At 43.5% G+C, this 19374-nt stretch overlaps 1 protein-coding gene across 3 annotated transcripts in view; it reads right to left on the bottom strand.

Annotated features, from left to right (window-relative positions):
- Positions 1-19374, bottom strand: part of BBS9 (Bardet-Biedl syndrome 9) — a 538001-nt gene that overhangs the window by 386403 nt on the left and 132224 nt on the right. For all 3 annotated transcript variants that reach the window (XM_088464415.1, XM_088464417.1, XM_088464416.1), the window contains exons 11-12: positions 13057-13238; positions 6043-6119 (exon numbers count right to left, since the gene is read on the bottom strand). In XM_088464415.1, the coding sequence (XP_088320541.1) occupies positions 6043-6119; positions 13057-13238 (259 nt within the window). The remainder of the gene's footprint in view (positions 1-6042; positions 6120-13056; positions 13239-19374) is intronic.

Below are 19374 nucleotides of genomic sequence, written 5' to 3'. Positions count from 1 at the left end.
ACTGTAAGGCAGAGATCTTTTCCCCCGTCACAAAGATCCTTTGCTGTCCCGAGTCCAATAAGGCTCCGAGGTGCAGAATCCGCTGAGACGGGACCAGGGTGGACTTCTGCCAGTTTATTAACCAGCCGTGCCGTTGCAGTAGCGCAATGGTCAGGTCCAAGTGGAGCAGAAGGAGCTCCGGAGATCCTGCCACTAATAGAAGATCGTCCAAGTACGGCAACATGCGGACCCCCTGCAACATGCGGACCGCCATCACCTTGGTGAAAACACGTGGTGCTGTCACCAGGCCAAAAGGTAACGCCCGGAACTCAAAGTGGTCGCTGCGGATTGCAAGCCTGAGGAACCGCTGATGGCGCAAAAGAATAGGGACATGCAGGTAAGCGTCCTGTATGTCCAATGACACCATGTAGTCCCCAGGTTCCAGCGCCAGAATGATGGACCGTAGGGTCTCCATCCGAAACTTCGGTACCCGCAAAGATTTGTTGAGAGCTTTGAGGTTGAGAATCGGACGAAACGACCCATTGGGTTTCTGCACCAAAAAGAGATTGGAATAGAAACCCTGGCCGTTCTGGGAGAATGGAACGGGCACACTATAACTCCAGCCTGGAGCATAGTGTGCAAAACTTTCCGCAGCTCCGTGGCTTTGTTCCGGTCTGATGGTAGACCCGTGGTGAAGAATCGAGCCGGAGGTCTGTGCCGGAAGGAGAGGGCATACCCGTGTGAGACCACCTCGAGAACCCAAGTGTCTGTCGTGGTGACCGACCAACACCGGGCGAACTGCAGCAGGCGGCCTCCCACTTTGGTATCCCCCAAAGGGAGGCCCGGACCGTCAGGCCGCAGGCTTGTCATCTGGCTTAGGGGCCGGACGTCTGGTACTCCAGGCCTGCTTCCGTGGCTTGGCCGATTTCTTGGGGCCAGCTTGTCGGGGAAAGGACTGTGTCTTAGGCCTACCCTGGACCCTATAAGACCGAAAGGACGGAGTACCTGAACGAGAAGGAACAGCAACCGACGGGAGACATGCCGATTTAGCTGCCGCCAGCGTGGCTACAATTTTGTCCAGGTCCGGACCGAAGAGAACTTCTCCGTTAAAAGGCAACGCCTCCAAACCCTTTTGGAATCAGCGTCCGCCTTCCAGGATCGCAACCACAAGGTGCGACGAGCAGCCACAGCTGCCGAAGAAATTCGAGACGCCAGGGTACTAACATCCAAGGCCGCTTCGTTGATATAAGTGGCCGAATCCCGGAAATTGCCGATCAACTCCGTCTGCTCAGCCGAACAGTCGGAATCGAAGGACGCCTCCAACGTATCAGCCCAGCGCTCCATAGCTCGGGCAACCCAGCAAATGGCCATAGCCGGCCGCGCAGTCCCCCCCGCAAGGGAATAGACGGACTTCAGGCAGATCTCCACCTTGCGGTCCGTAGCATCCTTAAGGGAGGACATGGATGGCATGGGTAATGTGGCACTACGGACAAGGCGTATAACATGAGAATCCACCTGAGGAGGGGATTCCCACTTTGCAAAATAATTGTCCGCAAACGGATACGCCACTGCTAAACGCCTTTGAGGTTGATATCGTTTGCCTGGCTGTTTCCACGCTTCCTCTAGGTGGTCAACTAATTGCCCCGAAAGAGGAAACACTGTGGTATCTCCTTTAACATCTTTGAAAAAGGCGTATTTGGACTTTGAAACCGGAGGCTCCTCATCCTCAATAACTAAAGCAGTACGGACTGCATGAATAAGGCCAGGCATATACACCTTAGACTTAGCGTCCGACTCTTTAGGGCGGGAAGTTTCCTGGTCAGAAAGATCCAGAATCTCCCCATCATCGGACGTCCCGTCGTCATCCTCATAAGGAGCAGACAGAGACGCCACCGGCCGCATCACAGACTCCGCTTGTAACACTTCTGACAACTGCTGTACAGAGCTTGTTAATGAATTAACCCACGCAGGCTCATGAGAGACCTGAGGAGGGGAAATAGGGAGACTGTGGGGTACCATCAATTGTCTTGGGAAACCCTGCATGGGTGACGACACCACTGACTGCTGGGACAAACCCATCTGAGTGAGGGCAGGCTGCGGAGCTAACTGGCCCACGAGGGTTGTAAGCGCTTTGGCAAAACAAGCCCAGGGCGGCTCCTGTACCGGAGCCGTGACCGTAATCGGTCGCGTCAACGAATAACACCGTCGACATAGTCCTTCCGCACTGCCGTTCCCCTCCGCTATAGGTACCTTGCATGTAGTACATAAAAGCTGGAGAGGAAAATCACTTTCAGACATAATGGTAAGTATGTGACCCCTCTCACTGATACTCGTTAGTATAGTGTGAGACCACCCTGCAAGCACCGCACCGCAAGGGCTTTAGCAGAAAGAACAGGGACAGTTAAATGCTGACAGATAGAAAATGAAAGTACAGGCAGCAGACACTAGCATAGGTCACATACAATGCAAAGAAATCAATTCCTGCACTATCAGCGCTGATCCTCAACTACACAGACTCAGAGCCTGGTAGGACACAGCGCTGCATACACAGACCTTATCCAATGGAGGAGAGGTATGCAGGGGGACCCAGACCATGATGCCACCGTTCTTCAGCGTCCAGCAGCGCTCACCATGCTTCTTCCAAAGATGGCCACTGAGGAGCAGAGGGGAGTCCGGCCTGGGGGAGGAGCGCTGACACAGGACCAGTCAGCGTGTGCAGAGAGGGCTGTGTGCAGCGGGGGAGGCGCCGGCTGTGAGACAGGGAAGGCGCGCTCCCCTGGCATGCATTTAACCCATGGGACGCCGCAGCGCTACCGCTCTGCCGCGGTCCTGCTGTCCCAGGGGGGTAGTGGAAGCGCAGGTTAGAACCTGGCTCCACGCTGCAGCCAGTCCCCAGGGAGCCCCCTGCCTGGGGACTCTGGACCATGTGTTTCAGCGGGGACCCCGCTGCTTACCTTTGTCCCCCTTGATTCCGGCCATGGTCCTAAACATCTGGGGTCACCGCTAGCTGTGACTCCAGATGTCTACCAGCATCCCCGGATCAGTACCGGCATTCTGGTACCGGCGGGGGTGTAGGGAAGACAGCATAGACGTCAGGACTGACTGTCCATGCTGTACTTCCAGATGTGCAGCCACAGCTGCTTGAAGAAAACTTCAGGGGCTCTTCTTAGCCCCCACTCCAACAGGTGCATCCGACTCCGGCCGGACACCAAACTAAACTGAGATGCCTTGGCTTGGGGGCAGAGTATAGGAGGGGGACCCTAGTGCATCCTGGGAGGACTGAAAACTTAACTCTATGGTGCCCGATGCCTGACGTCATCAACTATACCCCAAGGTATCCTGTGGATACCCTATGGACCCTGAAGTAGAAAGTTGTTTTTAAACTTTTTGTTGACACAGTTTACCTTTGGGGGCCTGTCCCACGGGTGCAGGGTGGTTCCCGCAAGTTTGCAGCCCAAAACCCAATTCTGCACTTTTTTTTCAACAGCTTTCATGGGCAAATCTTTTTTGCCTATTCCAATGCATTGATTGTCCACACCGTCGAAAAGCCTTTGGAATTGAATACAGGGATAAGTTTTCGCCTGGTGAAATGACGTCACCGGCGATACTTTTCTGCAGAAACGACCTTTTCGCACCTAATTGAATATGCCCCTTAGAAGTAAAACACAAAATGCGCCAATAAAATATTCCAAGATTGAAGATATTCCAAGAATGATGATTAACTTTCCTTAAGAGAAGTATAACATCTAGAGAATGGCAAAAATGCACAGATGTCATATACAGTGCATTCGGAAAGTATTCACAGCGCTTCACTTTTAACACATTTTATTATGTTACAGACTTATTCCAAGATGGAATAAATTAATTTTTTGTCCTCAAAATTCTACACACAATACCCCACAATGACAATGTGTAAAAAGTTTTTTGAGATTTTTGCAAATTTAATAAAAAAAAAACAAACTAAGAAATCACATGTACATAAGTATTGAGCTCAGGTGCATCCTGTTTCCACTGATCACCCTTGAGATGTTCCAGCAGCTTAATTGGAGTCTACCTGTGGTAAATTCAGTTGTTTGGACATGATTTTGAAAGGCATACACCTGTCTATATAAGGCCCCACACTTGACAGTGCATGTCAGAGCACAAGCCAAGCATGAAGTCCAAGGAATTGTCTGTAGACCTCTGAGACAGGATTGTCTCGAAGCACAAATCTGGGGAAGGGTACAGAAAAATATCTGCTGCTTTGAAGGTCCCATTGAGCACAGTGGCCTCCGTCATCTGTAAATGGAAGAAGTTCAGAACCACCAGGACTTTTCCTAGAGTTGGCCGGCCATCTAAACTGAGCGATCGTGGGAGAAGGACCTAGTCAGGGAGGTGACCAAGAACCCGATGGTCACTCTGTCAGAGCTACAGCACTCCTCTGTGGAGAGAGGAGAACCTTCCAGAAGGACAACCATCTCTGCAGCAATCCACCAATCAGGCCTGTATGGTAGAGTGGCCAGACGGAATGCACCTGAAGGACTCTCAGACCATGAGAAACAAAAGTCTCTGGTCTTATAAGACAAAGATTGAACTCTTTGGAGTCAATGCCAGGCATTATGTTTGGAGTAAACCAGGCACCGCTCATCATCAGGCCAACACCATCCATACAGTGAAGCACGGTGGTGGCAGCATCATGCGGTGGGGACGTTTTTCAGCGGCAGGAACTGGGAGACTAGTCAGGATAGAGGACAACAAAATAGGTGTAACCTGGTCGCACAAGAGTTATAAAGTCTAAGGTAAATTTTAAGTTTATGAAAACCCCACAATATCTGATCTAATAATTAAATTAAAGAGAGGGGGGGGTGCTACCACAGACATATTAATATAGATACCAAAAGAGCTCTTTTAGTCAGGATAGAGGGAAAGATGAATGCAGCAATGTACAGAGATATCCTGGATGAAAACCTGCTCCAGAGCGCTCTTGACCTCAGACTGGGGCGACGGTTCATCTTTCAGCAGGACAACGACCCTAAGCACACAGCTAAGATATCAAAGGAGTGGCTTCAGGACAACTCTGTGAATGTCCTTGAGTGGCCCAGCCAGAGCCCAGACTTGAATTCGATTCAACATCTCTGGCGAGATCTGAAAATGGCTGTGCACCGACGCTTCCCATCCAACCTGATGGAGCTTGAGAGGTGCTTCAAAGAGGAATGGGTGAAACTGCCCAAAGATAGGTGCGCCAAGCTTGTGGCATCATATTCAAAAAGACTTGAGGCTGTAATTGCTGCCAAAGGTGCATCAACAAAGTATTGAGCAAAGACTGTGAATACTTATGTACATGTGATTTCTTTTTTTTAATAAAATTTGCAAAAATCTCAAAAAAAAACTTTTTACACATTGTCATTATGGGGTATTGTGGGTAGAATTTTGATGACAAAAATTAATTTATTCCATTATGGAATAAGGCTGTAATATAACAAAATGTGGAAAAAATGAAGCGCTGTGAATACTTTCCAGATGCACTGTATACATACAGTAGTTAGTAATGTCACAAAAAAAAATTAAAAGTGCATGAAGTCCAATTTATATTTAATCTGTTTTACTGAAGATGCAAACAGACCAAATTAATATAATACATGTATGTATATTATTCCTGCAACTGATTTTATTGGGAGTGCATAGTTGCCAATACTTGTGAAAATATCTCAGGAACATGATACTGATGATACTGCTAGGTAGGGGCAATTAAATATGTAATGTATCTGCTGGTTATTCAGACTTGGTGCATTACAATCTCTAAAATGACATTGAAAAGTACCTAAATTTGTAAAGTCTATACAATAAAAACAGATGAGAGATGCATCAAATATACTATACAAAATTAGGTCAATTGTTAAACAGTATTAAACAAAAAACAGGGACACATCAATATACAAACATTTCCAAGGACCACTGTTAAAAACTTGGACTTGTCCCTGGAAATGTCAGCTATGGGAGAATGTAACCATTTAAAAAAAAAAAAAAGAATTATTCATTATCACTGATCTCTATACCGCGGTATCCGTTCCGATAAATACTTACAGACACAGCATCAAGGGCAGGAGACACTGTGGCCAACAATGTGAAATCCTCTTCTTTTTCAATCTTTGGTAAAATATCTACTTAAAAAAAAAAAAGACTGTTAAATTAAGTTAAATATGAGTATACAAATTAGTCTAGAACCGTCATATCTAAAGGCAATTGACGCTAATCTAATTGCAGTTTAACCTAAGGTTAGGCGGCAATTATGGTTAGGGTTAGTTTAAGGCCTAAAAATCAGTGTTGACATTGTGAATGTCGACATTGATATTTTGGCCTAAATCTAACCATAACCCTAATTGCAGCCTAAATCTAGGTGCATGTGTCGACATTTCAATCAAGTCATTATTCACAATGTCGATATTATGAACATGTCAACATTAAGTCAGTGTCGACATTATGGTGTCAACATTTTGAATATCGACATACTGGAACCCGTGATTAAGGCTACAGCTGCAATCTAGTGAGAGAATGAGGGCTAGAACCTAGTGAAAGTAAAGTGGTTCTGTCTAGGAGTGCTGATTGAGAGACAGCTCTGTTTAAAGCAAAGATCCTCTCGGAAATTCCAGGGCAACAACTGGAGGAGGTAAATTGGTTTTCACCTGGTCTTTGTTCCACTGCAAATTACCTAATGGACAGTCGGATCATTATACATGAACCATGACCAGCTGAGCTTACTCCAGCTAAACTAGTAGAGGAATCAGCCTGAACTAAATTTTGGCTTAATCCATTGCCTGAGAAGTGAGAGATTTCATTCGCCCAGTCTATGCCACCTTCATTAACCCAGCCATCACAGATTAGGATTAATAAAATAACAGATTTGGCAGTTCCAGATTCAGCATCTGCAAAATTTCCATCTTTGGATAGAGTTATGAACCGTATGGCCTTGCGGTTGGAAATACTTAATCTTTAGAGAGGCTATTAGCCAGATCAGGGTGCGCGAAAACTGATATCAGATGGTGCCACAGAGAGCAGTCCCACTTTTGCTGTTTCTTCAGGGGATATCTTCACAGTGAAGAAAATGAAAAAGAATAGTTATTTTTCTTCGTTGGCATGGTTGTCAAAATGTGTTGGTGAAACATACTTAAGACCAGATAAAAGGTTTCTGATACCAAAGAGCTTTCTTATCGTCTATCCTATTTTGCCAGAGCCACCTCAGGTAGACGTTTCAGAAGGTCTATATAAACTCTCTTAAGGTTTCAAATGGGGCTTCTTTGAAGAATGCTACTGATCTCAACATACTAAAGTCCATTTATGTAACTGTGGTATGGCACAGTCCTAACTTACTGGCAGCTTGTGTTTCTCAGCCCATCAAAAATGGTCTGAGCTTCTAGGGGAAGTTGTTCAGGCAACTGTCCTACATCAGAACTTCAGCATTAGCCAAACAGATTACAGTAGTATTTGAATACCTTGGGGAAGAAGCAATAGAAGTAGTTTTTGTTGACTCAAAGATATCAGCCTTGGCAATTATGACACGTAACAATAGACAGACCAGGGCACTCAAGCAAGGCGTTCCTGCAGTAGGAACAAAGGGCCCAGTTCCTCAAATAGACCGTGGGATTACGGAAAAAGCACCAAGCCAGATTTGTCTGGAGTGGAAGACAACGTCTGTTTCAGGAAAAATGGAGAGAGTTTTCTTCAGTCAGATGGGTTAAGGGTGTTTTGGAGAGCATTTACATCCTCTATCTTCTGATTATTTTCAAGAAAATTCCCAAAGGACAAGAGAAAGAGAAAGGCTTTTTGTCAGGCCATTTCCTCCCAAGTTTTATTGGGTGTAATTTACCTCGTTCCTCTGCATCAGAGAAACCAGGATCGTTTCTCAGATCTTTTTCTGGTTCTAAAACCAGACAAAACATTTTGACCCAATTTGAATCAAAAATCCTTGATCAAGAAGATTTGAGTAGATAAAGTAGGTTCAAGATGGAATCCTTAAGACCAATAATCAATTGTGTGGACGTAAGAGACATTTAGCTTCTTTAAATTTAAAAATGCTTACCTCCATGTTTCTATATGAGAGGGGCAGTTTGTGACTCTGTCGTTCGGTTTGGCCAAGGCGCCAAGCGACTTAATAAACACAATGGTAGTCATTGCAGCTTTGTTAGGGTCTCAATGTATAGCTTTTATCCCTTACTTAGAGAAACTTCAGATCAATGTCAGTTCACCAGTTGTATTGCAGGCAGAAGTCACACAACTAGATTGTAAATTTCCACAAATCCATTTTGGTACCCTGTCAGTGAATGTTATTCCTGATGGCAATTTTATATCAACATCTTAAAGTATTGGTCCTGTTCCTATCCCCTGTTGGATGCACAGACCATCAGGCTGTCTCATGCAACATGGCATTCTCTGAGATGATGGTTGAGGATGGAAAACTTGAAAAAGGGCACTCTCAAACTGTATGGTGGGCACAACAGATTTGAGTCTTCAGGAATAGGAGCAGTCACACTGCAACTGGTTGTTTGGTCCAGGGCTGAATCTCACCATTCTTATTAATGTGCAGGAGCTCAGGTCAAGGGGGCACAAGGATTGCTCTGGAACACAGACAGAACAGTTTGTCTCTGCAATTTCACCAGTATTTACTCTGGGAGTGGAGAGTTGGGAGGCATATTTCTAAAGTTATACTCAATTTTCTAAGGAAAGAGGTCTTTTCATCTAGATGTGTTCAATCTCTCGGCAGAATGTTGGTGGCAACCAGAAATAGATTTGATGGCCTCCAAGCTCAACAACAAGGTAGACACTTTCAGTTTTAGGTCAAGGGACCCGCATGCCTCCCTAGTGGATGCAATGATGGTTCCATAGGGTTTTTCCTACACTTAATGATGCTTTGATAGGTTTTCTTTACATAACAAGTGTCTTTTCCTTCATCTATAACCATTTAGGAAATAGGTGCTCTGTCCACTTCTATATTTTCATGATGACAGGGCAGTGTCCATGGTTTCAGCCTAAGGAGGTATCTAGTATCCATCTTAATCAGGAAATTGTGAGTCCGGTATTGAAGGGCTTGGGAGCTTGCACTTTTGGATGTTGATAGAGCTATCAAGATTTACCTTAGTAGAACTGCCAGTCTACCTAAGGAGGACAGTTTGTTCATCTTGTATGTTGCACAAAAAAAGGTAGTTTAGTCTTTTAGCAGACTATAGCCAAATGGATTAGATCCACAATTTAGCAGGCATAGTCTGGTCCTGGGCAACTCATTCCAGAACAGATTTTGGCTCACTCCACCAGTGGTACTTCTTGTGCAGTTAGGCATGAAGCTTCCACCAAACAGGGTATGTTCGGCAGCCACTCGGTTGACATTTATTTTATATGGACTCAGATAAATGAATATAAGTTATAAAAATCCTGTTTTCGCTTGTGCTTGAGTTTTCGGCTGATAATTGATTTCATCATAGCATTTACAAAATTATCTTAGAAACGATTAAAATTAAAATACATTTCTCTGTGTAGAATGTTTTCGCTCCTCTGTTGAAAAAAAAAAAAGTGGCAATTCAATTAAGTGGCTCAGTCACGATGTGCTGTTCCTGGATGGCATATTGTGGCCAATAATGCCAGGATTTTCTCGCACCCCACAAAGGTCCGCAGGAAAATTTGCGATGTCCACCCTACCATAATAGTCAATATGAGCGCAGTCAAAAAATTGGGATGTTTGACAGCACATTGCCTTTACTTTAGTTTGCCCATAGTTATTAGTCGCTTCTGTTTCCCCTACAAGGCTGCATACTCGGGTTGTTTATAGGAAGAAATCCACAAATGTTTATTACTGCATATTTTACTACTTAACTTCAGAATGAATGATGCCATACTGCAAGTGGCTGGGACTGTTTGTAGAGCTTGTACACAAAGAAAGATGGGCAAAATACTCCTAAAAGTGAAGATTCACAGCAATATATAAAATATCATACCTAACAATAAATCTTCAACTAGCCATGTATGCGGTGCAAAGGTGGATCACAACTCCACTCAACGACTATGAGTGAAACAAAGGAAAAATTCAGGTTACAAGAGTATTATCCAGTTAGAAAAATCTTTCTCCATCTGGATACACCTGAATTGCTTATTAATGAAAGGGGTGTTTTACCCTATACTGATTAAGAAATTCCTATGATACTTATTGAACATTGCTAAGATGTTAGTAGAAAATAACCCAGGTTACGGATAAGTTTAAAATTAAATTACACAAATGTATTTTTGAGCTATACAGCAAAATAGGTAAAACTGGCAAAGCAGGTGGCCCAATGGCTCTTATCTGTCAACAATTTAAAAGTACTTACAATAAAATAACAGACGTGGTTACGCAAAATGAACCAGACACATAACGTAAAGTGCCAGAACATACTCTCAGAATGATCATTTCAAGAGAGAGGGGCCTGCTGAGCACCAGTGGGGAAGAGCACCAGCATCTAATGACTTAATGAAGTATTTTAGTAATGTTTGGCATTTAAATGTCAGTATAATTTTATGTGGGGATGTCTTTTAAAGTACTTGGCTCAGGAAACTTTGCATGAAAAGCTGATTTAATAACAAAAATATTTGTATCCATTCAATGTGCCATAGTTAATGCTTGGGAATCAGAACATACATATGATGACACATATTTATGTAATTGACTTTCTGTTAATAAGCACTGCACAATGTAGATTTCATCAAAATTATAGTTACACAATCTAAGGGGTCAATCCTATTAGGTGAGAATTGCGAGAAGCGAGTTGCTATTTTCACTTCGAATTTGCATAGCGAATTAATTTTGCAATCCAATTAGCAACTCGCACTGAATCAGTCAGACTGGACTGAATTCGCAACTTTCCACTCGCACCTCCCTGAGGGTGAGAGATGGAAAGGAAAATATTTATTTTAAGGTTAAAATGTTGGGAAACTGTGCTGAACCCCTCGGAACCCCGCCCTCCCACTTCAATGACCAATTATTCAATTGGACGCTTATAGTTACATGTAACTTTTTGGGGTTAAAACAAAAAATCCCCTCAAATTATTTTTCAACTAAAAATTGTAATTAAATTTGGGGTGCCTAAACTAATGAAAAAGTTGATTTTGGGGTAATTTGAGGAAATTTTTTTTACATAAAAAAAATTATATGTAATTATTGGACTAATTAAGCTGATTGGAAACTTCCAATTGCCTAATTGGTCATTAGGGGGGTGTCCAAGGGGTTCAGCACACTGTCCCCAAATTGTAACTTTCAAATAAAAATTTTCCTTTCCATTTCTCACCCTAAGAGACGTGCGAGTGGAAAGTTGCAAACTCAGTCTGTCTGATTCAGTGTGAGTTGCTAACTGGATTGCAAGATGAATTCGCTATGCGAATTCGAAGTGAAAATAGAAACTCGCACCTCGCAATTCACACCCAATAGGATTGACCCCTTACTACACAAATATTAAGTTAAAGAAAAAATTTAAGTTTATAAAAAAGTTGCCATAATCAAGTACTTCAAATATTATATATATATATATATATATATATATATATATGCGCGCACACACACACTACCGTTCAAAAGTTTGGGGTCACTTAGAAATGTCCTTATTTTTTAAAAGACAAGCACTGTATTTTTCAATGAAGATGACATTAAATTACTCAGAAATACACTCTATATATTGTTAATGTGGTAAATTACTATACTAGCCGCCAACGTCTGGTTTTTAAAGGAATATCTACACAGGTGTATAGAGGCCCATTTCCGGCAACCATCACTCCAGTGTTCTAATGGTACATTGTGCACGTTCGAAGACTAATGGATGATTAGAAAACCCTTGAAAACCCTTGTGCAATTATGTTAGCAGAGCTGAAAACTGGTTGTTTGCTCGTTACAGAGCTATAAAACTGGCCTTCCTTTGAGCTAGTTGAGTATCTGGAGCATCACATTTGTGGGTTCGATTATACTCTCCAATGGCCAGAAAAAAAGAACTTTTATGTGAAACTCGACAGTCTATTCTTGTTCTTAGAAATGAAGGCTATTCCATGTGAGAAATTGGCAACAAACTGAACATTTCCTATAACGGTGTGTACTACTCCCTTTAGAGAACAGCACAAACAGGCTTTAAATAGAGTAGAAAGAGAAGTGGGAGGCCCCGGTGCACAACTGTGCAAGAAGACAAGTACACTAGAGTCTCTAGTTTGAGAAATAGACACCTCACAGTTTCTCAACTCCCTGGGGGGGGGATATAGAAGACAGAGATGAGAGAGTCTGACTGACTCTGGTAATGTATGGGGGCAAATAACAATAGAAATATGCTCCAAAACACTGGAAAATGGACCGGATTTTCCTTCCCACCAGACAGATTGGACAGATATATCTATAGGTGTGTACACAGCCATAGGATGACATTAGAGACAGAGATGAGAGAGAGTTAGATGGGGGGGGAGGGGGGTGGCAGAAATGATAGAGGTTGACAAGCGGACAGAGAAGAGAGAGGGAGGCAGGGGTCAGAAATATGAAATGGGAGTCAGGGGGACAGAAATGATAGACTGGGAGACAGGGAGAGACAAGGGACAAGAATACTGAGAGGATAAGGCAGAAAGAGATGAGACAGGGGACAAAAAAACGGCAATACCAGGCACGATAGCTTGCGACCTGGTGTATGATGGGTCCAAAATACTAGTTGATATATAAACATACATACAAAACTAGTTTGATATTTGCTATATTTAGTCTTACCTGCACTCAGTTTACCATATTTTGATTTGATTTACAAAGATAAAATTAGAAGAAAATGAATATTTGACAAACTCTGTAAGCCGAGTCAAATGAATATTACTGGGAGAAATGTATCAAATCTAGTGCATAAATAAATGCAAAAGGCAGCTCAAACACATTGCCACCAATACGTTTGTTTTGACTTTATAGAATATGGCAGAATCCGTTTGGATGCTTCAGATTGCAACATTTTTATACCAAGTTTCAGAAATATTCTCTATTGTTTTATTTATACTGTATATTGTTTTATCAATTAGAGTTTACATTATCTCAAATTTTTTCAAAGTAATGAAGACAAAATACAGTACCTTGCGTTTTTGTAGACTCTTTAATAATTCTCTGGAGTTCTCTCATTTCAACATCAAGTTTTTCATAATTTATATCCCTAGATTCCACTTTAGGAGCTTGAAAGAGAGAAGGGTCTGTTCCAAAATATGAGCACTGTAACTGGCCACTGTCACTTAGAGTGACTATGATCCCTTTCATGTCCCTGTGGGAGAAATACATAATTTATTGCACAACTACAAAAAAAAAAACACACACACACGTGTGCACTGCAAACACACCATGTATACAAAAACACACACGTGTGCTCTGCAAACACAACATGTATACAAAACCAAGGAATTCAGATGCATCTGCTCCCAGAGTACTATTGCATTTCTGACACATTAGGTGATAGGTAATTTATACCAATACAGAAAATGTTACTGCTAGCCAGGTCATTTGTTAGAAAATTACATTGTGTAGCTGATTCCAGAGAAAAACAGAGAAAGAGGCAAGGAAAACATAATGAATGAGAGCTAACAGAGAAAAACCAATGCAACCTGGAACTGAAGTAAGGGAAATTAAAAATAAGATCAGGTTTATTTATTTGGTATTAATAAATTGTACTTCTTAATCATTATCTGACATTTTTCAATATTCTTATAGCAATCAAAGTTTCCATTTGGTTTTAAAAATGTATAAGACATGCTATATATACTTATGCCATTTCCCAAAAGTGGGCTAAACAGATGACACTCAGAATTCCTTGTGACTACTGATCCCATTCTGTGGATACACAAAGCAAAATCATACAACTAAGATGCATATGTAGAAAAGTAATATAAGGTTTACCTCAAGTAACTTTTAGTGTATAAGAAATAGATGAGTCCCTAGATTTGGGACAACATAGTAGGGTCCCTATATTAGGGAAAACAGGTGATTTTTCAATATGCGATATTAAATTCCACAAGAAAAATTAACCAGTTTAGAGACCCGGCCCACCTCAGCCTTCCCACGCCTCCATCCAGCCCCCCACTCTATCTGGTCCTGCCCCCTTCTCCATCAGCTGCTCCGAGCTCTGTCTGTGGCTTTTTCTTCCCCCGCTCAGTATTACCCCCCCCTCCACCCCACAACATACCCCCTGACCCCCACCCTCGTTCCCATACTTACCTCAGATTCTCTAAACTGGGTTAGGTCTGTCCAGTCTCCCTAGCAGTGGGAGCTGTTGGGGTGGGGTGGGAGTTATTTTCCACATCCGGAAAATGTAAGAAGAAATAACTCTTAACTGCTGCCTGGGGCTCTAACTGAATAACTCTGAACCCTTTACCTGAAGGAACAAACTTGGCGACAGAACCTGCAGGAAATGAATTCCGCCCCCAAGTATCCTCCTTTTTCTGGCTTTGAAAAGGTAGATTAAAGCCAAAGAAAGAACCACAGAAGTATTTATTTCTTGTGTGTATAAATAAAAAATAATACTTAAATAAATACATATTTGCTGTTATTTCACTATATTGTAATTTAAAGGAAAAAAACAACTTTTTTTGACATGCTAGATAGTGCAAAAGACTACTGGCGTTTCCTAAAAATGCAAAGCCACCTAACAAAAAACAAGGTATAATTTGTGTGAATACTGTATAACATACTTACGATGGACAAGCGCAAAAGTAGAAAAATGGGCTCAGTGCAGGAGTGTGAAAACCCTCATAGCAAAAGGGTTATGGTGCCCAGGGTCAGATTTTCTGTCAGATCTGAACGATAACTATTTTAAAAATCGTTCATATCTGAAAGAAAATCTGACATGTGCGCCTGCAACGATGAACGATGCGCATTCCTGCTTGTCAGATCACGATATCTGACATGTGATGTGTTGGCAGTCAGATTTGGAGGATTCCATTCATTTTAATACAGGCTGAAGTCGTTCAATCGTTCAAATCGTTGGTAAAATCGTTCATCTGACATATCTGACCGTGTGTATGTACCATTAAAGTACAATTATTCTTCCTGAGCATTTTTTTTTCACAATTATCTACGGAGCTGTACTGTATGGTGACAAAGTATTTCAAATATTATGTTCACATGGTTCTTTCATATTAACTGGTTTTGTTTAAACCAGAATTACTCCAAGTGCTCACATATATTGAATGAAAATAATGCATCTGTATGATGAATAGCAATATAGCCAATAAAAGATACTGTAAAATGACAAAGTAAAATACAAAAAAAGCAATCTAGGAAAAGGAGGAGTAAAGAGGTGTATGTATTATTCATTTTTCGCAAAGGCAATGTTGTATTAAAAGTGCAAATAGCTAGAATCTGATTGGTTGCTATGGGCAATACCTCTACTTCTATAAACCCACACTTTAGTAAATATACTCCTAAGTGTATCTCTCTAGCTACATTGTCACTCTGGACCTTATTTGCAGCAATGTAGATGGTCTACCCTACACATACTAACGTATAGGACTACCTTTGGAAGATGCCACCATAAACCAGTAGGGCATCTAGGTTTACAGAGGGAATTAAAATATCGGAAGAGGCACATTGTGAATAATTGTAACTTCAATTTCCTAACAATTAAGTACCACCCTTTTTAGTCAAATACATTTTCCTGCTTTTCTGATAAAATACTGTTTGGCTTAGCCTCATTTACATGCTAACTTAATCAGGATGGCAAGGGAACATCAGACTGCCTTAATTACATATATACTTTAGCTTTGTCTCATATTGAATAAAGTGGACCTAGAAATGTGCTTCTCCACTAATATGGGTACACATATCTAGGACAAGATATCATATCTACCAGCTAATAGCTGGTGCAAAATTCACTTATGTCCAATAGAAATGGCTGTGCGCTCATTCACACAACAAGTCAGGATGTCTAATCCATGGAGAGACTGTACTGTACAACATACTTATGTCTGTGTTGATATGCCATTATGAGAAGTTGGCTAAACAAATTGGATCATCAGTAAAACCAGCCAAAGGTGAGAGGAAGAGGAATCGGTCCAGTGCATGTGCAAGTTGGCAGAAAAATCTTATGTCCTTGGATCCCAGCCTGATGCTATAAGGCATGGGCAAGCCTAGCAATTGATGCTAGGTTATTGCTAGTGTTAGTTAATTTCCTTTCTGCTATATAATGTTTTGACATCAGCTTTATGTCTTGACCATTCTTTCTGCCTGCTTCCTGTACCAGCTCGCATTTCTGACCTCTGCTATATTATATGTTTTCATAGCTGGATTACACCTATAGGGAGCCCGGGGCACTTAAGACTGGGGGATCCTAAAGAAATAAATTTGGGATGGGGATTGGGTTCTGGCGTGTAAGCCTTCAGCACTATATATGAAAAGGGAACATTTCCACACATCACGCCCCCATTTCATGTCACACAGGATGCGTGTGCATTGCTTCCCCAGCTGCTGGGCTGCTCCATGCCTCATGTGCATGGCAGGTGAAAGCGTTCCCTCCCTACCTTTCTTCCCCTCTGGACACTGCAGCCCACACATACATAGAGTCACATACATACAGTCAGACACATACACTGAAGTGCCACAAGTCATTGGATAGATGCCTAGTATCGTGTAGGACCCCCTCCAGCTGGGCAAAGTGCAGTAACTCAATGTGGCATCGATCCACAAGTGGATAAAAGAACTCTGGAGAGATGGAGAGATGTTGACCAATGTTGTCTGGATAGCTTCCCACAGCTCCTTGATATTTGTAGGTGCAGGATCTTGGGTGCAAATAGACCTCTCCACCATGTCCCATAAATGCTTGATTGGGCTCATGTTGGGCGAACGAGGTGGCCACACCATTCATCTGAGCTCTCCAGAATGCTCCTCGACACAATTCTAGACAACTTGGGGCTTATTATTCTGCTGGGATATTCCATTGTTATGGGGGTACATGAAGTCCATGAAGGGCTGCAAATGATCATCAAGCAATGAGACAAAGTGGTTATCGGTCAATGACGTGTTTAGACGGACTAGCGGACCCAACCCCTGCCACGTGAACACACTCCAAACAATTAAGGAGCCAGCACCAGCCTGCACGGTGCCTTGTTGACAACTGGGATCTGCGCCACACCCGAACATCAGCCCAAAACAACTGGAACCATGACTCATCGGACCACACCACATGGTGGTGCCAGTCATCCAGGATCCAATTAGCAATGTCACTAGCCCAGGTGAGGTGCTGTGTCCGGTGTCGTAGTGTTAACGAGCACTGTGGTGGGTCTTCTACTCCCATATCTCATGGAAGCTTAAGAACACTGCACTAACTTGCTGGATATGCGTCTGGTACTTCAAGCATTCAATGTGGATCTGACTTGAGCCAGTGTCTCGTCTGTTACCATGGACAATTCTGGCTAGATGCTTCTAGTCACTGCCATGAAGCACCCGTGGTCGGTCACTGCGCTGTCCACGGTGGGTGGTAATGTCTTCCATGAGGTATTCCCAGTACATACGTGACACCGTAGATCGAGGAATGTTGAATGTCCGCACAACTGCAGATATGGAATGTCCCATCCGTTGGGCACCCAATATCATTGCCCGGTTAAACTCTGATAATTCACGTCACCTTGCCATGAGCAGCCTAAACAGTGATCAAATTGACTCACGAGATGTCAGATTACAAGTGATGCAGGTCTGGACATTTCCAAGACGTCACAGTACGATGATGCCACCTACCATTACCATTACATACTGCTATCTCATGACTTTTGGCACTTAAGTGTACATACGTACAGTCGCACAGTTATACACATACATACATACACACAGTCACGCACATGCACACATAAATACATACAGTCATGCACACATACACACACACCTACACCTACAATATACATATATACAATGACATATGACGCAACTTCTCATCAGTGGTGGTTGAAGCTAAGACGGTGGAACAATTTAAACACACTTGGAATAAGCATTAGAATATCCTTAAGAGAGACCTAAGGAGCAACTACAGTGTAAATTGCCAAAAAGATAAAGGAAAACGGGCAGACTAGATGGGCCAAGTGGTTCTTATCGGCCGTCAAATTCAATGTTTATGTAACTTCGGGATTTTCACAAGTGGGCTATGTTTTGACTACTGTGCATGTGTCACAGCCACACTGCGTATGTGCCACCATAGTCCTGCAATATTGCTTGCTGTGTGAATTTAGACGCAGGACCATTTGGGGGAGGCAACGGGGAGTGACGATTAAATGCAGACGTGTCTTGACCATTATGGGGGCGTGTCGCAGCCAGTGGCGTAACCAGGGCAGGTTGGACGGGGCTCGTGACCTGGGCGACGTCGGTAAAGTAAGTGTAGGGCAGACCGCAGTGAGTGCGGTCCACACTACACAGTAACATACACACCGTCGCCGGCGCTGGGTAATACAATCGTACTACCCGGAGGCGGCGTGTGTGTTTCAGCAGCCAATGAGAGTCAGACAGACTCATGAGTTCTGCCTTCCGGCTCCCGCAATGGGTGATGGGAGAGACGTCATGACGTCTCTCCCATTGTACAGAGCGGGAGGACGGAGGAGCGGACAGCATCGGCCGCGGCAGGAATGGGGATTCAGGTAAGTGATTTGTGTGTGTATGTTTGTTGTGTGTTATATATGTAAGGGGCACTACTGGCTGGGGGCACTGCATAGGGGGGACCGCTACTGGGGGCACTTTATAAGGGGCACTGCATAGGGGGGACCACTACTGGGGGCACTGTATAAGGGGCACTACTGGGGACCTACATAAGAGGGACCACTACTGGGGGCACTGTATAAAGGGCCCTACTGGGGGGCACTGCATAGGGGGGACCACTACTGGGGGCACTGTATAATGGGGACTGTATAAGGGGCACTATGGGGGGCACTGTATAAGGGGCACTACTGGGGACCTACATACGAGGGACCACTGCATAGGGGGGACCACTACTGGGGGCACTGTATAAAGGGCACTACTGGGGGCAATGTATAAGGGGCACTGCATAGGAGGGAACAATACTGGGGGCCTGCATAAGAGGGACCACTACTGGGGCCATTATCAGGGGCACTGCAAAAGGGGGACCACTACTGGGGGCACTGTATAATGGGGACTTTATAAGGGGCACTGCATAGGGGGACCACTACTGGGGGCACTGTATAAAGGGCACTACTGGGGCACTGTATAAGGGGAACTGCATAGGAGGGAACAGTACTGGGGGCCTGCATAAGAGGGACCACTACTGGGGGCACTATCAGAGGCACTGCATAAGGGGGAACACTACTGGGGGCACTGCATAGATGGGCACTATTAGGGGAACCACTGGGGGCACTGCATAAGAGGGACCACTACTGGGGGCACTTTATAAGGGGCACAGTTTGAGGGCGACT

The sequence above is a fragment of the Taudactylus pleione genome, unplaced genomic scaffold (genome assembly GCF_031769625.1).
Source record: "Taudactylus pleione unplaced genomic scaffold, aTauple2 ptg000054l, whole genome shotgun sequence".
Lineage (NCBI taxonomy): Eukaryota > Metazoa > Chordata > Amphibia > Anura > Myobatrachidae > Taudactylus > Taudactylus pleione.
The sequence above is the reverse complement of the archived record's forward strand: the minus strand, read 5'-3'. Positions and strand labels throughout refer to the sequence as shown.